Below are 15,021 nucleotides of genomic sequence, written 5' to 3'. Positions count from 1 at the left end.
TATATATATATATATATATATATATCAAATTCTATGATATGATATAATTTGTATAAATATGGCATCTTTACAATTGCAATAAAATGACACTTTCTTTTAAAATTTCAGTTCCCAAGACAATTAACAGTCAATTGGGAAAAAGGCCTTGTTTAAGTTTATCATTTTTTCATTTTAAATATTAAAAAATAAGTCTCAATTCTTTGCAAATGTATGTCTTACATTATAAACAACACTTCTGTCTTAATGGGTCAAATATTTTCCATTGTGTTCATATCTACAACACTTTGGAAGGTGAGGGAACAAGTGCCATTAACAAATGCTCCCCCTGTGGAGTAAATGAGGACTGTCTACCCCTTTCAGAGTAAAGAGAAAAGATGAATTGACCGACTGCAAATCCAATGAAGCTCAAATGTGCAGTTCTATACAAAAATGTAAAAGCGTCATTAATATAACAAAGCTATGTGTTTGTGTTGTCATGCCACTTTGCTGGTTTTACAAATTGGAATTAGTGGATGTGGCCCTGCACAGACGTCCCATTTCACAGGTGAAGGTGTAAAGAGATTCTTCTCTGTAAATGTCAGATACTTCAAATTCCACTAAGAGGTGTAGCCCAAGTGGGATACGATGCTATTTTGATCAGGAGAAAGTTAACAGTGTGATATGTCAATAAAATGGGCATAGTTGGATGGATCCATCTGTTTTGCCCCCACAGAGAGTACCTGTAAATAACTGGCACAGGACCAGTTGTGAAGGTACCAAAAGTACTGGGTTTGCAGGGTGACGCAGTTTACAAGTGAAAGTTAAAGTTCTGTTTGGAGCTTTTCACTCTTCTTACTCTATACATTCCAGGCATGGGGAGGTCTGACATGCTCTGTCCTTTATCCACGTCTACCCGAAGCAACAGAAGAGCTCTGGTGCTCTCTGGTGCCCAGAAGAAGAAAGCGTAGGCACAGAGGAAATGAAGGTAACCATCAGTCCCCTAGAGTTTTCCTTGAAGTAGTTCACAGCTAAAGCATGTTCAGGATGGCATTGTACATTTGGATCAGTACAGCCAAGTGGACAGGCAGGCAGGACTGGCGATCTTGGGTGGCAGGGGTGCACGTCAACCAGGAGAGGGCGTTGTACTGCTCCAATACAAACCTGTGTTTGAATTTACAATTTTAGCGTTAAGAGTTAAGAGTTTGTAAGACATTCAGACTTTTTAAACATATATACATTTTATATATTCTAAAGGTTTATCCAGTGAATCCACCTTGATTTCCTTAATCCTAATAGTATGCACTAAAATCAGTTTTTCACTTATGATATTAAATATGTATTAAGTACCCCCTCGAAAACGAAATGTCACATCTCAAGGGGTTATTCCTAATAAAGAATTTCCTATTGGCAAAAAAAGGATCATAATTTTGTAGCATGTCATTTGATATACAATTGAAAATAAAAAACTATCGTATTTATTTCTTATGATAATATCTTCATAATTAATAAATTAATGAGATATTTTCATTTTATCAAGACAATTACAACAAGAAATACAAGTTTTTGTAATGTTATCTGAAACCCCCTATTATCAGCTTATATCAGTTATGATGCATATGCAAATGAGATAACAAATCACTTTAACACATAAACCTGCTCTTAGCACACATTGCAATTGCAAGAAAAATGCTAATGTGTTGTTAACTATGAGAATGTAAGTGTAAGACTTACTTGTAAAGAACAGGTATTTTAAATACATAGATCTATATCTACTACTACTTTATTAAGACCACTGGTAATAGACTTCAAAGGCTTCTGCCTGTTTTGTATTTGCCCTCCAGTAGCTGCTTTCTATAAAGCAGATGATAAAGAAATCTAAAAGGGACATGTGTTATGTATTTACCTGAGCACATCAGAGGTGGTCTTTGAGTCTAAGGGGTGAGGGTTCCTCTTAGTCTTGTCTGACACCAGCTCATCAGACTGGGCTATGGAGATGTGGTGGTGGAGGGAGGCCTGAAGTTAAGAAACACATGGCACGATGTCAAATGCAGAAGAATGCTTGGCTATAATGTAGTGAGCCGCTGTATGCACCTTTCATGTTTAATTACATTGTTTAAAGTACTTCTGCACAAATTCTTCTTTCTCTCTATCTATTTCTCACAACTAGAATAAGCTTTACTGGCTTTGTCATTCTCACCCACACAGCGTTTTGAGTACCTTGAGGAAGAGTGGACACTGGCTCTCAGCCTGCGGGCAGGAGGCCCAGAACCAGTGAGGAAGTCCATTTGCCTGTGCAGTGGAGACATAGTAGCCCAAAGCCAGCGGTTGCTGCTTCAGCTCTTCTGGTGGACTGTCCCTGGACAGTAGGCGCTCTCCCTGGCTCTATACACACAACGGAAAAGGACAGTTATTAATTAGAAACCTTACAATTCCGAGACTGATCACTGGCAAGAGTGTGTTGTCGTCCTTTAAGAAGAATAAAAACAAGGTAATGCATGAAAAGAGTACTGACCAAACTGATTACAAAGCTAATTAATATTGCATATTTATTATTAGTATTATTAAAAGACATCTGAAGATGTTCTGTAGTTCAGCAATTGCCATAAATAGATCTGCTTATTATTTGGTTTTCCATGGTTTAAACTGTTTTTGAAGGCAAAATTACTTGATGTCAATGGAGATGTTTCTAGGTTATAGCAGGCAATCCTTGTAGATCAAAACATATATTGTATACTGTAGTAAAGTACAGCACAATTTAGTTGTACATACAGCTACAGCAACACCATTCAAAGATATTTTGGGGCATTTTAGCCATTAATAGACAGGACAGCTGTAGACAGGAAAGGGAGGGGGAAGACATGCCACAAATGGCCGCAGGTCGGCCCCGAACCCATAGCCACTGCATCAAGGACTGAGCCTCTGCTCTACCAGGTGACCTAGCCAGGCACCCAGCAACACAATTTAAAGAAAAGAATTTCTGGTTTTAAAAGGTACTTTAAGCAAAGTTGGATGACGACACTTCTTGTTGAGTATTTTCAAACAAAACGAGGCTAGCTTGCCGCTCCTTCCTCCTCATCCCCTCCCCTGTCCCTCCCTTCTGTGCTTCTACACCCCCAAATCCTTCTTGTCGGTTATTGGCTGTATTGCTGGAAGACTCTTTGTGATGTTGGGTAGTGCAGGTTGTCAAAGTTTGTTTTTAGCTGGATTTTTTGGAGCCTGGGCTGTCTACAGAGACCACCTTTTTTACAGTGTGTTCAGGGGACAGGCAGCTAGCCTGTAGAAACATACACAACTGACATAAGTAAGCATAACAGTTACTTTAACATGTCATTGTACAATTACACGCTGTTCCCACAGTTTGTCAGTACTGAATGAAATGTTCTGTAATATAGTTTGTCAACATGTCTCTTCTCCTGAGCCTGAAAGACAAATTCTCTCTGTGTCTATTATATTTGGCAAAACAGTCATTCTGATTCGATAATATGAAGACTGCAGAAAAAACGCTCCCAAGCTTCAAAGAGCTTCAATAAAATAGTTCTGTAACAAACAGTTACAATACATAGCAATTAAAAGGTAGACCTCCTTCTTTTCTTTAAAAAAAATTATGTCTATAACGTAATGTGTAAATACAGTACCATGCCCTTTTCACATATATGCTATGTTATTGTTTTCCTTTGTCATTTCCTACAGCTCAAGCCACTGTAGGATTTTTTTTTTTTCACCGGCCCATTACTCACCTTGGTGTGCTGGAAATGTGATCCTATTCCCATCCCGGATGGGGAGCCCGGCGATGGCACAGGAGAGGTGTTGGGGGAAGGGTGGAGGTTCCCTGTTATCAGCATCATGTCATGGCCAATGTCGTTCTCCAGTTCATCAGGAAAGGGCAGATCGAACATGTCGTCTGTAGGAAAAAACAGAGATAAAAACAATGCCAGCATAGCCCAAATAAATTAAAACTTTGGCACTAACCCTAACCCTATTAACAACGACACAGCTCCAGTTGGGAGTAATTTCCCACCAACACAATTAATATTCCCACAAAGGGGCCCAATGTAGTCCAAATCTAGAACTTCATCAGGTTTTGCACAAGCCATTTGTGACTGTGGGTAGAGATGTTGTAGCACAAAGATGCCACCTGTTGGTACAAAATATTATATCCTAACCATTTTAAACAAGGGCATTGTTTGAATCATGTCTCAAGACACAATAAGTAATCTTGGAACTACAGTATGACTATTATCATTACCATTATTGTCCTCGGTAGGGTAGGAGCTGGGTGCCAGCTGGGTGGTGGCAGAAGTTGGGAAGACTAGGATGTGTGTACAGGAAGCATCCTGAGGAGTGTTCAGCTGCGAGGTCTGCAAGTTCAGAGCAGTGCTGCGGCCAAACACTGAGCCCATGGTGACTGCATCTGGACACATAGAGAAACACTGTAAAGGTGACGTGTCTATTTTTTCTGGGTGTAACGTCCCTAGAAAACTCTTTGAAAGATCTGTGTTTAAATTAGCGGTAAATTATTATTAGTAAGACTATTTATCTGATTTCAAACTCATTTACAGTTTTTCTTATCTGCAATTATGTAGCTCATTTTGTAGTTGTCAATGTGAAACTAAACTAAACATTACAGTGTACTGCAATTTCTGATATTATTACAGTTGTTACAGTTTCACAGAGTTGACAGGCTACTTACCAGGCATGATCACAAAGGAACCTTGTGGCTCCATGGCTACCAGGCAGGCACTGAGGATGCTGGGAGAGTCAGCAGCTGATATCCCACACATACGACAAGCCTCCCTCAGCTGGCGTCCTATTGAATGGAGGGAATGCTCCCCAAGGAGTGAGCTCCAGTCTGGTTGAGAGAGGGTGGGAGGTGCACGTGCAACGGAGAAAAGAAGATAAACACAGAGATATACACACAGATATGAAAATAAGTCGATCATTCTCTAAATTATATGTCTTGACAGTTATGCTGTGATTGTCTATTATTCTGTCATAAGCACACTGAGGAAAATTCCCAACTAAGTTTGCAATACAGTATTGACTTTGTTCTATAAATGTATGTATTATAAATGGCTATTAGGAAAGGGACAAAGAGAATAGCTAATATCAGTCACAGTTTATGCTGTATGAATGGCCCTACTAACTGCCTTGTCTTTGCTTAAAGCAGAGACAAAATTAACACTCATTTTTATTTGCCAGTATATGCACACTGGAAAAACAAAGTGGTTATAAAGTAATGTTGGATTCACATTAAAATAATTAAAAACAACCTAAATGATAATGGTATCTTGCAACAAAGGGAACTCTATATTTCCTCTGCACATAACTAATCTTTAAGTCCTATTAATCAAGACAAACATGGTTTCTTCGAATGGACATAACTCACCTTTCAGCTCCCCGTGCCCCAGTCTGCCTAATCGACCAATCACAATCCTCCATGGCAGTGAGGTCATCTGGATGATGCCAATACACCATTCCAACAGCTTCTGTAGTCCCATCTTCCTGGCTGAAACTTTGGGACGCCGCAATCTGAAGTCGGAAAAGAATACGTAGGCAATCAGATTATTGTCTCATACAAACAAAAGCAGAACAATAAAAAAAAAAGGACAACTGTGCACAGAATTAGGACGACTTTTCCACACCTGTTGGGTACATCTATGTTGATAATGCTGGTCTCCAGGAGCTCCCCCTGCTGGTCGGTGCAGGACACCAGGATCCAGCGCTGATCGTGTGATAAGCAGTATCCAACAAAGAGCACATTATATTTGGCAGGAAGCTCTGCCCATATCTCGCCTGCTTCTGGCTGCTTCGGACGGGTTGGACCAAGGATAAATGGGGGAGTGTACAGCTGCAGTGGGCTGGGATGCTGGAGGAGTAAAATTCAGATTTTAAGACAAAAAAGTGGATTAATATGGGAATGTAGTATATTACACATTTTTTTAGTGGAAAATACGACAAAGTTGCTCTAATTCCATGTTTCCTACTTCTGGACTCTTAAGTACAGCATTGACAGTGGAAACCGGTCCAAAGCCAGTCAAGGACTTGATGTGTGTTTGTTGGGGCAGCAGACGTCTGCATTGGGAGTAACAGGAGAAGGACAGGGAGCGCAGCTGTTGCAGGTAGAAATGGCTCTCCCCACTGGCCGGCTGAAGAAGGTATTGGCATGGCACCACCTTAGTAAGACACATTAAGATGGAAAGATAAGATGATGATTACAAGAGCAAGTTTAATTCTGTCCAGTGTAAGAATCTAAGTCTTCCTACCTGTAGCACCAGTGCCGGTCTTATTGTCTCCGGCAAAGTCTGTAGCATCTCTGTATAGCAGCGAAGAAGCCCTAATAGCCAAATGCTGCTGGCCTCTACCTCGTCAACCTCTTCTTCCTCTCCCCCTTCATTTCTCGCTCCACTTGAGCACAGAAAAGCATCCACAATATAAATAACAATTGCTGGTGGGTTGGCATGGCTCTCCATTGAGTCACCCACAGTGGGGATGCCGATCCTAGACTGCTCAGCAGTGCTGAAAGAGAGCAGGAGTTGAAAGAAGTTGTACTATAATTGTACTAGTTTTAAATGTGTTGGGCAGAATTTGAGTTGAGGTAATTTCCTTAATAATTTGGGTCTTACAGTTCAGGGGTTTCTGCTGGTGTGTTGGTTGATGGTGTTGCACTGGAAGGCCCTTTAATGTCGCTGCTTGCCCCTTGGGTTGTCGAAGCGTTTCCTGAACTGACAGTCCCCGGAGCTTGTTCACCATCAGGGCCCCAAGCTTGAGGCTGCCCGGATGAGGTGGGCTGGGTTGAGGATGCAGGGTTTAAGGGAGCCTGGACTTTGGGAGGCAACAGAAGATTGCTGTCCAAAGGTAAGACTGACAGCCGGGGACCTGCATGAAAGAAAACAAGTTCATTAGCAGTGCCTGGTTCATTTTATTTATTAGATCAGATTAGTTTCAATATACTCACCAAGCTGCTGCTTGCAGGCGTAAGCGTAAAGTTTAAGTTTGCTGAGGTTGTCCGTGTGCTGCTGTCCAACCCAGGGTCCAGTCACCCACTGGTCCACATCCAGCTCCTCCAGCTTTTCTGGCTCCACTTCTTCCCCCACATGCACAAGGCCATCCCTGGACACCTGGGCTAGAGGACGGTGCTTCCCTAGACGGCACGTCTGAAAATAGAATCAAGGCTACTGTTCATTCTCTTCACTTATCACATTATATCACAATAAATGTTGATATTCTACAATGCTTCTGATTCAGAATCCACTCTCTTACCTCGTAAACAGCACTGAGCTCCTGGAAGAAGGCTCGGGCTGCGGCCAGCAGAGAGGGGCTATTGGGACACAGTACTACATATGCCACATCCCGCTGCCCGCCATAAGGCTCCAGCAGCAACTTCTCCCAAAAAGTTAACGCCAAAGGGGACAATGCCAAGAACTCCCTCTCCCGGTCATAGCCCAGTAACACAGTAGGAATGGGCAAGGGCTCTGGTGACTCCTCCGAACCTTAAACAAACAGAAATAGTACCATGTTTGGTTGGCTACAGTATAACGATGACTTAAGTGTAAATTTCACACTATCACAGGTTACAGCAACAATCTAAGACAGGGAATTAGTTTTCTGCTTAAAAACAATGAATATATTGACTCACCGTAGGAGCCTCTCCCGGCCATCTTATGGAACTGCTGCCAGGTGAGTGGACCCTGAACATGCTGGATGTTTTCCCAGGTTCGTCCTGTTCTCTTCTTCTGGATAGCATCCTGCAGGAAAGGCTGCAGAGACAGCAGTATACGGACCATATCCTGGGACGACAACATGTTCATGTCCACCACTGTGGAGATTGGCACACACGCACACGCACACACACACACACACACACACACACACACACACGTTAAGATGATTCTATACAAAAAAGAAACAAATAAAACACATATAGAACACATGGATACATAGTTAAGATAACACAAAGGCAGGTAGACATACATGAAAATAGTTCTCTCACCAAAGATCTGTAAAGTAGGACTTTATTAAAGGGAGTTTATCACACACATCTTATCCCAATGATGCATTCATTTATTTTTATTTTCAAACCCTTGCATGTCAAATCATGCCTCTTACCATTTGTGTGTGGCCAGGAGTGAAGTGCGGTACTTCTAACAACAGCTGGATCTACTTTCCCTCCTGTGTGGTTATCCACATACTGCAGTCCCTGTTCCAAGGCATTGTAACAGTCCACACAAGCATCACTTCCATCTGCCCACTGCTTTTCAGACATCCAGCTTTGAAGCAGTGCCCCCTTGCGGCCATGACAGGAACAGCTGAGGGGGAGATGCAGTGACGCCAGGGAAGAAATTGGTTGGGAGCAGTGCTCCTGCAGAAGGATCATGACTAACGGAGAGGTAGGGGCAGCGTCCTGCGGCCGCTTGGCCCTGGGGTCACCGATAGCTGGGTCCCGCCGGCAAAGAGCCAGCCTCCTCTCGGCCGCCCGGCCTACCTCAGAAGTCCGACCGTAAATATCCAGCTCATCTTCCAGAAAGAGGCCTGTGCCATGGGCCAGCCGCCTGTTCACAATAGCACTGAAGCCACACATACAGCGGTACTGATCTTCACAAGTGGAATCAGGGATATAAACCCCCACATCTGCACCTTTGACATTCATATTGCAGGCACAGATACAGCAACTGTCAAAGTTCCGATCCTTGAAGACATTGAGGACGGAGTCTGAGAGCAGGAGGATGGCGTACAGGCTGTGGGCCTCAGGCAGGGAGGGTCCTGGTCGAGCTAGGGGCTCCACAGAGCTAAGAGGCAGGCTAGTGGAAGGCGTGGAGACTGGTGAGCTGAGCTCAGTACCATCCTGCTTCACCGAACCCTGCCCAGAGCTTGCAGCGTTAATACCCCGTGGTGTACGAGGTGTTCGTGGAGTGGGGACAGAAAAGCGGGGTGTGGCAGGAGATGGGAGGATCCCAGCAGTGGTACCCACAGAGGCAGTGGTGGCATTCATCTGGCCATACTCCTGGTCCGTGAGGGTGTTGACACTAGGCATGTTTCTGGAAAACAAACACACATTGAAGGAAACAAAAAGTTTTTTTATCTTTTTTTTTTTTAAATAAAAAAACAAAAACAAAATCATGGACATCAGAGATCTCTCTGACTGTTTGTCACAAAAGCTTGTCATTGCTGACTACTCACGTGTATCCGTCTCTAAGGAAAGTAGCATTTTGGGGATGCATGACTGGGAAATGCTCCATTTTGGGCATGAGGGCCCAGGATGGACGATAATAGCATTGCTCAGGAATCTTGAGTGGTGGTAGACTCTGGCTTGGTAGGCAGAAGAATGGACCAAACATGGAGGAGCCTATTTGTGGCTAGATACAGAAGAAATCATGGAAGAATATAAGTTTATCATTTAGTACCATAGACAAAAACACAAAAAAGTAAATAGGGAGATCTATCATTTGGTGACATATATATATATGAGAGTTGCAATTTAACTATATTTGATTCACATCTCTGGACTATACAGGCCATTTAACTAAACTAAAGTCACCGCCATGGTCTTAAAGGATACGGCTGGCATTAATCTAAATTTTTCTTACTGTCATCAATCACACAAAAAAGAACAAAAATATTTAAAAAAATTTAAATCAAATCACAAATATATAATTTAATTTTCTAAAAAGGCAGAGTAGTTTCTTTTAAAACGTTGGCCAATGTAGTTTTTAGTAAATGTTTCTCAAACATAGGTAAACTGTTAAAATTTACTGTGTCAATATTTTGGCTTCAGAGTAAAACGCATTTAGTACACCGTGTATTTACAACACCAGGACAGTGTATGTGGGATGGACATAAAATAAACTACAGCACCCATGTTTAAGGAACATGTCAGCCAGTGTAACAGTGTGGCTTGTAATGCCATATTTTAGCCAAGCCATCAACATATCACAAAAGAAAGTATCCAGTTTTGGTTTTTGTTTATGTGCCCATGCCATCCTTTTGAAATTTAGCTTGAGAAAGTCTGGCAAACCTCCTCTGACCACCCTCATTTAGAAAGTGATATTCCCCACACCAACTAATGGTGAATACACATTAGTTATATAGCACATCCCAATCTAAATGATAGAAGCTGTGGTACAATACAAGGAAAATCTATCACATCTGGAGCTAACACTCAGTGTTCATTTATTTACTTAGATTCAATCAATTCTAATGCTAAATTGAACTTTTTTAATTTCTGTTTGCATGTTTTATGCAACATTGAGTTGCAACAGTCTTTGTTGTTTGTACTGACGAGCAGATGCACCTAATAGTGGCCACTATTATTAACATTTCCCAGCTGCAATCAGTACAGCTGTCTGTCTCACAACATTGAGATAGCTAATTAGCGAGCTACAGGTGTCAGTGAAAAATTCCAACATGAGGTGTGAGCCTGACCAGCTGCTAGTCAGTCTACAAGTCCTTGTATTGACTTCCAGTGAATGAGAGTTTTAAATGGATAAAACTAATTTATGAAAGTAATTAAAGTCCAAGTCCCTTTTCCCATTAGAGTAATTTCCTCAGTTCACGCTTTAACGTATGACGCACAAAGCTAAGTATGCTGCTATATGTGCTGTTAATTAGGGATCAAGCCACTTCTCCTCACTTTGATATCCTCCTGCCTGGGACTGGCCATGCCCTCCTCAATGTCCATCCTGTATTCAATAAACTGGGTGGAGGCTAAAGGCAGCAGGTGGTCTGCCGCTCCGCTGGGCGCTGGGGGCTCTTGGCTCGGGGTGTCACGATACGTCATGATGGGAGAGAAGGCTGGGTGTTGCTCTAAAGAAGGTGGGGTGGGAAACATCCTCTGAAGGTCTGCTACTGCTGAAAGGAGACAGGCATGGACAAAGAGATGAAGAGAGGAGTAGGAGAGGGAACAATTTAATTTACACAGCTGTGATGGTACCATCCATAAAAAAACTGTAGTTAGACAGAAAAGTTTTAAACTAAATACTCATCAGAGTGACTCACTTGATGGATAAGGAACTGCAGCTCTCCCTTCTTTCCCCAGAGGGCGATCTTCTGTTGATACTGGTAGTTTGGTTGAGTGCTGGTTGGGGTAAACAGTCTATAAATTATTACACATAACATTAGAGGATGTATTATATTTATACAATATTTTTAACTTCAGAATATTAAAGCATAAAACATAATGGATGGTGAGAGAAGTATACTAATATCTGTGTCTGTGTTATCACTAAACCCTTAAAATGCTAATTATATGTTTGCTAGAACTAATACAGCAGATGAGTCTGAGAGTATGTCTTACATGCCGTTTGTTAAAAAAATAAAAATAAAAATATATATACATGTAAGAATATAATATGTAAACTGTGATGCCTCACCCCCAACTCTTCCTCATCTTCATCAAATATGTTGTCTAGATCAGAGATGTTGACCACCAGATCTTTTTCTCTGGTCAGAGAAGGGTTGGCTTTGGCAGCTCCGTCATCCTGACCTGATTCATCTAAAATAACACAAACAACTTCGGAACAATGGCTCCAAACTACCATGGACAATTTCACTCTGAAATATGGGCATGCTGTTGATGGCGGGGGCAGCTATGTCCTACCTGATTTTGGAGCTGAGTTAAAAATGGACATTGCATCTTTCCCATCCGACAGTGCTCCATTGCTGGTGATTTCTTCTCCCTGAAAGACGAATTATAAGAAAAGAAGAATAGTCTCAGATCAATTCCAGTCCTTACCCTAACCCTAAAGCCAGGAAACGCTTAAAAAAAAAAAAAAAACATAAATATGATGTGTAACATGCTGCACAATGCATATATGCATTGTGTTGTCCTACCTTGGCCTTTTTGCTGGGCTCTCGTCCTTGAGCCTTTAACCTCTTGGAAGAGGAGAAAGTGTACTCAATGTCTCCTTCCTTAAAGTCATAGGGATCATCCCCAGGCTCCCGCAGTGCCTCCACACCTGGCTGCTGAAACAGGCCTAAAGTGTGGATGTGGTCCCTCAACCTATCCTCTGAGATTTTAAATCTCTTGTGCGTCTGTGTGTATAGTCTGAAGGAGAAAAAGAGACAAATGCATTTAAAGAATTAAAGAATTTGTAGCAGGAGGAGTTAATTTATTCTTTCTTTCTTTCTTTCACACAGAGGCTCCAGTACCACCTGACAAAGGTAATAGTTTTTTTCTTGATGCTTGTGTCTTGTATGACTAGCTCAGGTAGCACTATCCGATGTTTCCGGATGCTTACAATCTGTATTCTTAGCTACTCTCTGCTGTTCCTCTCCCACTTGCACCTAACATTTTGCAAAACACTGATATGTCTCTCTCTTGCTTCTGTTATTTAAGATAATGTTTTGGGCATTTTGGCCTTTAATTGATAGGATAGTTGTAGACAGGAAAGGAGGGAGTGAGAAGGAAAAGAAATGCAAAAAAGGGCTGCAGGTTGGACTAAAACCCTGGGCCGCTGCGGTAAGGACTGAGCCTTGGTACATGGGGCGCACACTCTACCATGTGAGCTACCAGGGAGACCCTCTCTCCTACCTCTTTAGCGGAGTTTCCTCAGTTGCTGTCTCAGTCTTGACTTCCTCTAATTTATCAGCAGGGAGTTCACAGGGTCTGTAGTCCGTCTTATTAGTCCTGGGAGTCCTGAAGCCTCTCCACCAGCTGGCTCCATTTCCTCTCTGCTTAAGCAGAGCTGTATACACAGCTGTCTCGCTGGTAATCAACCCCAACCCTGAAGCCCCATCTTGACAGACAGGCATATCCAGAGGTCCATCTAAGACCTCTGGGTCCTGCACTCGTGGGTGTGGGCTGAGTGTGGGCGGAAGTGGAGACATTGGTGAATGGAGAAGGGATTCAGGGGCTTTTCTGCCATTGGAGAGAGATTTGGGATACTTGCAACTTGACAGAGTGGCCAGAGGCTCCAAGGATGGCTCCAGAGCCACAAGACCCCCGAGCTGGGGCCCTCCGGAGGAATCCTGTTCCAGAGAGGTCTCCTGTGTGACTGACAGACGGTGGTGGAAGGGGATCATGGCTGGCCTCTTGGACTGTTTGTCAGCCTTTTCTGTCTTATCACTGGTCTTATGTTTGGGCAGCGAGGGAGGGTATAATGACGGCCCAGAGGACTGAGTGGGGTTGGCACTAGTCTGGGGGTTGGCAGTGGATGTGGTGGTCAGATTCAACTTCTGCTGCTTCAATCTGTAACAAAAACAAATAGGTTAGAAAATAAAATAAATGAAAACCCTCTGAAGAATCTGTTTTAAAGAAGTTACAATAGCAATGTTGCTTTAATGTCACAATGTCTTTTGAGTTTTTGAAACGTCCACACCTATATTCCTTCTTTTAACTAATTTAAAAGACTACCAGGTCCCATTCATTGTCCTCATTTGTCTCTTTTCTGCTCAGCTATTTTAGTAATTAATCCAAACAAGTTGATTTAGCCTACTATTTAAATGTATAAGTTATCTTTTTTCTTATACGACAGGCTTAATGTTTTTTGTCATACCTTGATAGTTTTAACTGCTGACTCTACAGTCATCTTCAGAAGAGTCACGTGATGTTGCTGTGACGTCTACTGTTTGTGTGATATATTTAGTTTGTGTCATTCCACCTGTGTGATGGAATGACGCTGTGCCGTCTGTCCCTGCTGTCTGGGGGACCGTCAGGGGGGGCTCCAGTGCCCATTTCCCTGGGGGGTCGTTGGACAGAAGGGAGGAACAGTGTCATTCCATCACACAGGTGGAATGACACAAACTAAATATATCACATCAACAGTAGACGTCACAGCAACGTAACTGAAGATGACTGCAGAGTCAGCAGTCGAAACTGTCAAGGTATGACAAAAAACAAGAAAAAGGAAAAAAAAGATCACTTATAAATATTAGTCATTGTTTTATTTAAGTGTAGATTGTAATAGGACACTTGGAATTGCATTAATTACAGCATTTTACTACAAATTACATTAAGTTTTTTGTTTCTCATACTGTATAAGATGTTGACTTAAATCAAAAACTTTTCATATGCGCATATGCTTTGCAAAAGGTTTTAAAATAAATATGTCTTATGTAAAAGACATGAAAGCTCAGATACTGAACGTGTATAATGCTGATACTGAACAGCTTGGGTGCAGCTCTGTGGTACCTGGAGCAGCTGCAGGATGCTCTTGCTCCCAGATCTTTAAAGTCCCACGTGGTTACTCCATTTGGCACTTCCTTCTTAGGCGTCACGTCACTTGGCGAATTTGATCTGCAGGGAACAAACAGATCTATGAGTGCCCCAGCTTAACTGCATCACTGCACTACCATAATAAACACACTAAGCAGGAAACAATCTCTGTGATGGTTTGAACTTACACGTGCTGAGGCTGGTTGAGATAGCACTCCCTCCAGGCCTGATGGACTACCTGACGGGTTAGCTTCTTCGCAGAATGCTTTGGGCTGATGCTGGCAACCCCCATGTTGCTGTCCGATGCGGGGACACTGGAGACGGAGGTCACAAAGCCGCTGTCCGCTAAAAATATAAAGGGTGGAACAGATGTCATAATGCAGCATAAGCACAGGATTACATGCATGTATAATGTTAAAATTTCCTACAGGAAGGTGTGTATGTGTGTGTTTTTGTTACCTGAGCAGGGCTGCTGCGGTGACGTTGGCGGTGTTAGCGGCACACTGCAGAGGTTTGGTTCCCTGCTGAGGCCCTGAGCTGCAGGAACAGGTGGAGGCTGCTCCACTGGTAGGTCCCCCTGGGCTATCAGCACTAAGGCAGCTGGGTAGGTCATCCTTACTCCACCTAAGAAGATGAAAAGAAGGGCCTTATTCACTGTTATGAAACAATGGGACGGCCACTGCTCATTTTTAATGGCAAGGTTTATTGAGCACCATCTTAAAGCAGTTTTATTTAAGTATGCAATACCCACAGAACAATTGTTGGGCCAACCTATCATTCATTTATATTTTGCTAAAGAAAAGGAATTAAATACAGCAGCTACAGTGGGGCTTGAAAGTTTGGGCACCCCAGGTAAAATGTGTATTAATGTGCATAAAGAAGCCAAGAAAAGA

General features: G+C 42.4%; 1 protein-coding gene across 6 annotated transcripts in view; it reads right to left on the bottom strand.

Moving 5' to 3' along the window:
• Window positions 1-99: 99 nt before the first annotated feature.
• LOC116704201 (mediator of RNA polymerase II transcription subunit 13-like) overlaps window positions 100-15,021 on the bottom strand; it is a 73,083-nt gene continuing 58,161 nt past the window's right edge. For 2 of the 6 annotated variants that reach the window (XM_032539485.1, XM_032539480.1), the window contains exons 7-31: window positions 14,588-14,752; window positions 14,317-14,473; window positions 14,105-14,209; window positions 12,506-13,162; window positions 11,806-12,019; window positions 11,573-11,651; window positions 11,346-11,467; window positions 10,972-11,068; window positions 10,607-10,824; window positions 9,157-9,332; window positions 8,086-9,014; window positions 7,616-7,795; window positions 7,240-7,469; window positions 6,935-7,133; window positions 6,603-6,855; window positions 6,243-6,495; window positions 5,964-6,152; window positions 5,622-5,845; window positions 5,366-5,508; window positions 4,670-4,828; window positions 4,226-4,390; window positions 3,717-3,880; window positions 2,197-2,361; window positions 1,883-1,992; window positions 100-1,140 (exon numbers count right to left, since the gene is read on the bottom strand). In XM_032539485.1, the coding sequence (XP_032395376.1) occupies window positions 1,008-1,140; window positions 1,883-1,992; window positions 2,197-2,361; window positions 3,717-3,880; window positions 4,226-4,390; window positions 4,670-4,828; window positions 5,366-5,508; window positions 5,622-5,845; window positions 5,964-6,152; window positions 6,243-6,495; window positions 6,603-6,855; window positions 6,935-7,133; window positions 7,240-7,469; window positions 7,616-7,795; window positions 8,086-9,014; window positions 9,157-9,332; window positions 10,607-10,824; window positions 10,972-11,068; window positions 11,346-11,467; window positions 11,573-11,651; window positions 11,806-12,019; window positions 12,506-13,162; window positions 14,105-14,209; window positions 14,317-14,473; window positions 14,588-14,752 (5,486 nt within the window). In that variant the 3' untranslated portion in view covers window positions 100-1,007. The remainder of the gene's footprint in view (window positions 1,141-1,882; window positions 1,993-2,196; window positions 2,362-3,716; window positions 3,881-4,225; window positions 4,391-4,669; window positions 4,829-5,365; window positions 5,509-5,621; window positions 5,846-5,963; window positions 6,153-6,242; window positions 6,496-6,602; window positions 6,856-6,934; window positions 7,134-7,239; window positions 7,470-7,615; window positions 7,796-8,085; window positions 9,015-9,156; window positions 9,333-10,606; window positions 10,825-10,971; window positions 11,069-11,345; window positions 11,468-11,572; window positions 11,652-11,805; window positions 12,020-12,505; window positions 13,163-14,104; window positions 14,210-14,316; window positions 14,474-14,587; window positions 14,753-15,021) is intronic. The other 4 variants (XM_032539482.1, XM_032539483.1, XM_032539484.1 and 1 more) reach the window with 4 other exon arrangements.

The sequence above is a fragment of the Etheostoma spectabile genome, chromosome 16, assembly GCF_008692095.1.
Source record: "Etheostoma spectabile isolate EspeVRDwgs_2016 chromosome 16, UIUC_Espe_1.0, whole genome shotgun sequence".
Taxonomy (NCBI): Eukaryota; Metazoa; Chordata; class Actinopteri; order Perciformes; family Percidae; genus Etheostoma; species Etheostoma spectabile.
Note: the sequence above shows the minus strand (reverse complement) of the source record. Positions and strands in the feature narration are given on the sequence as shown.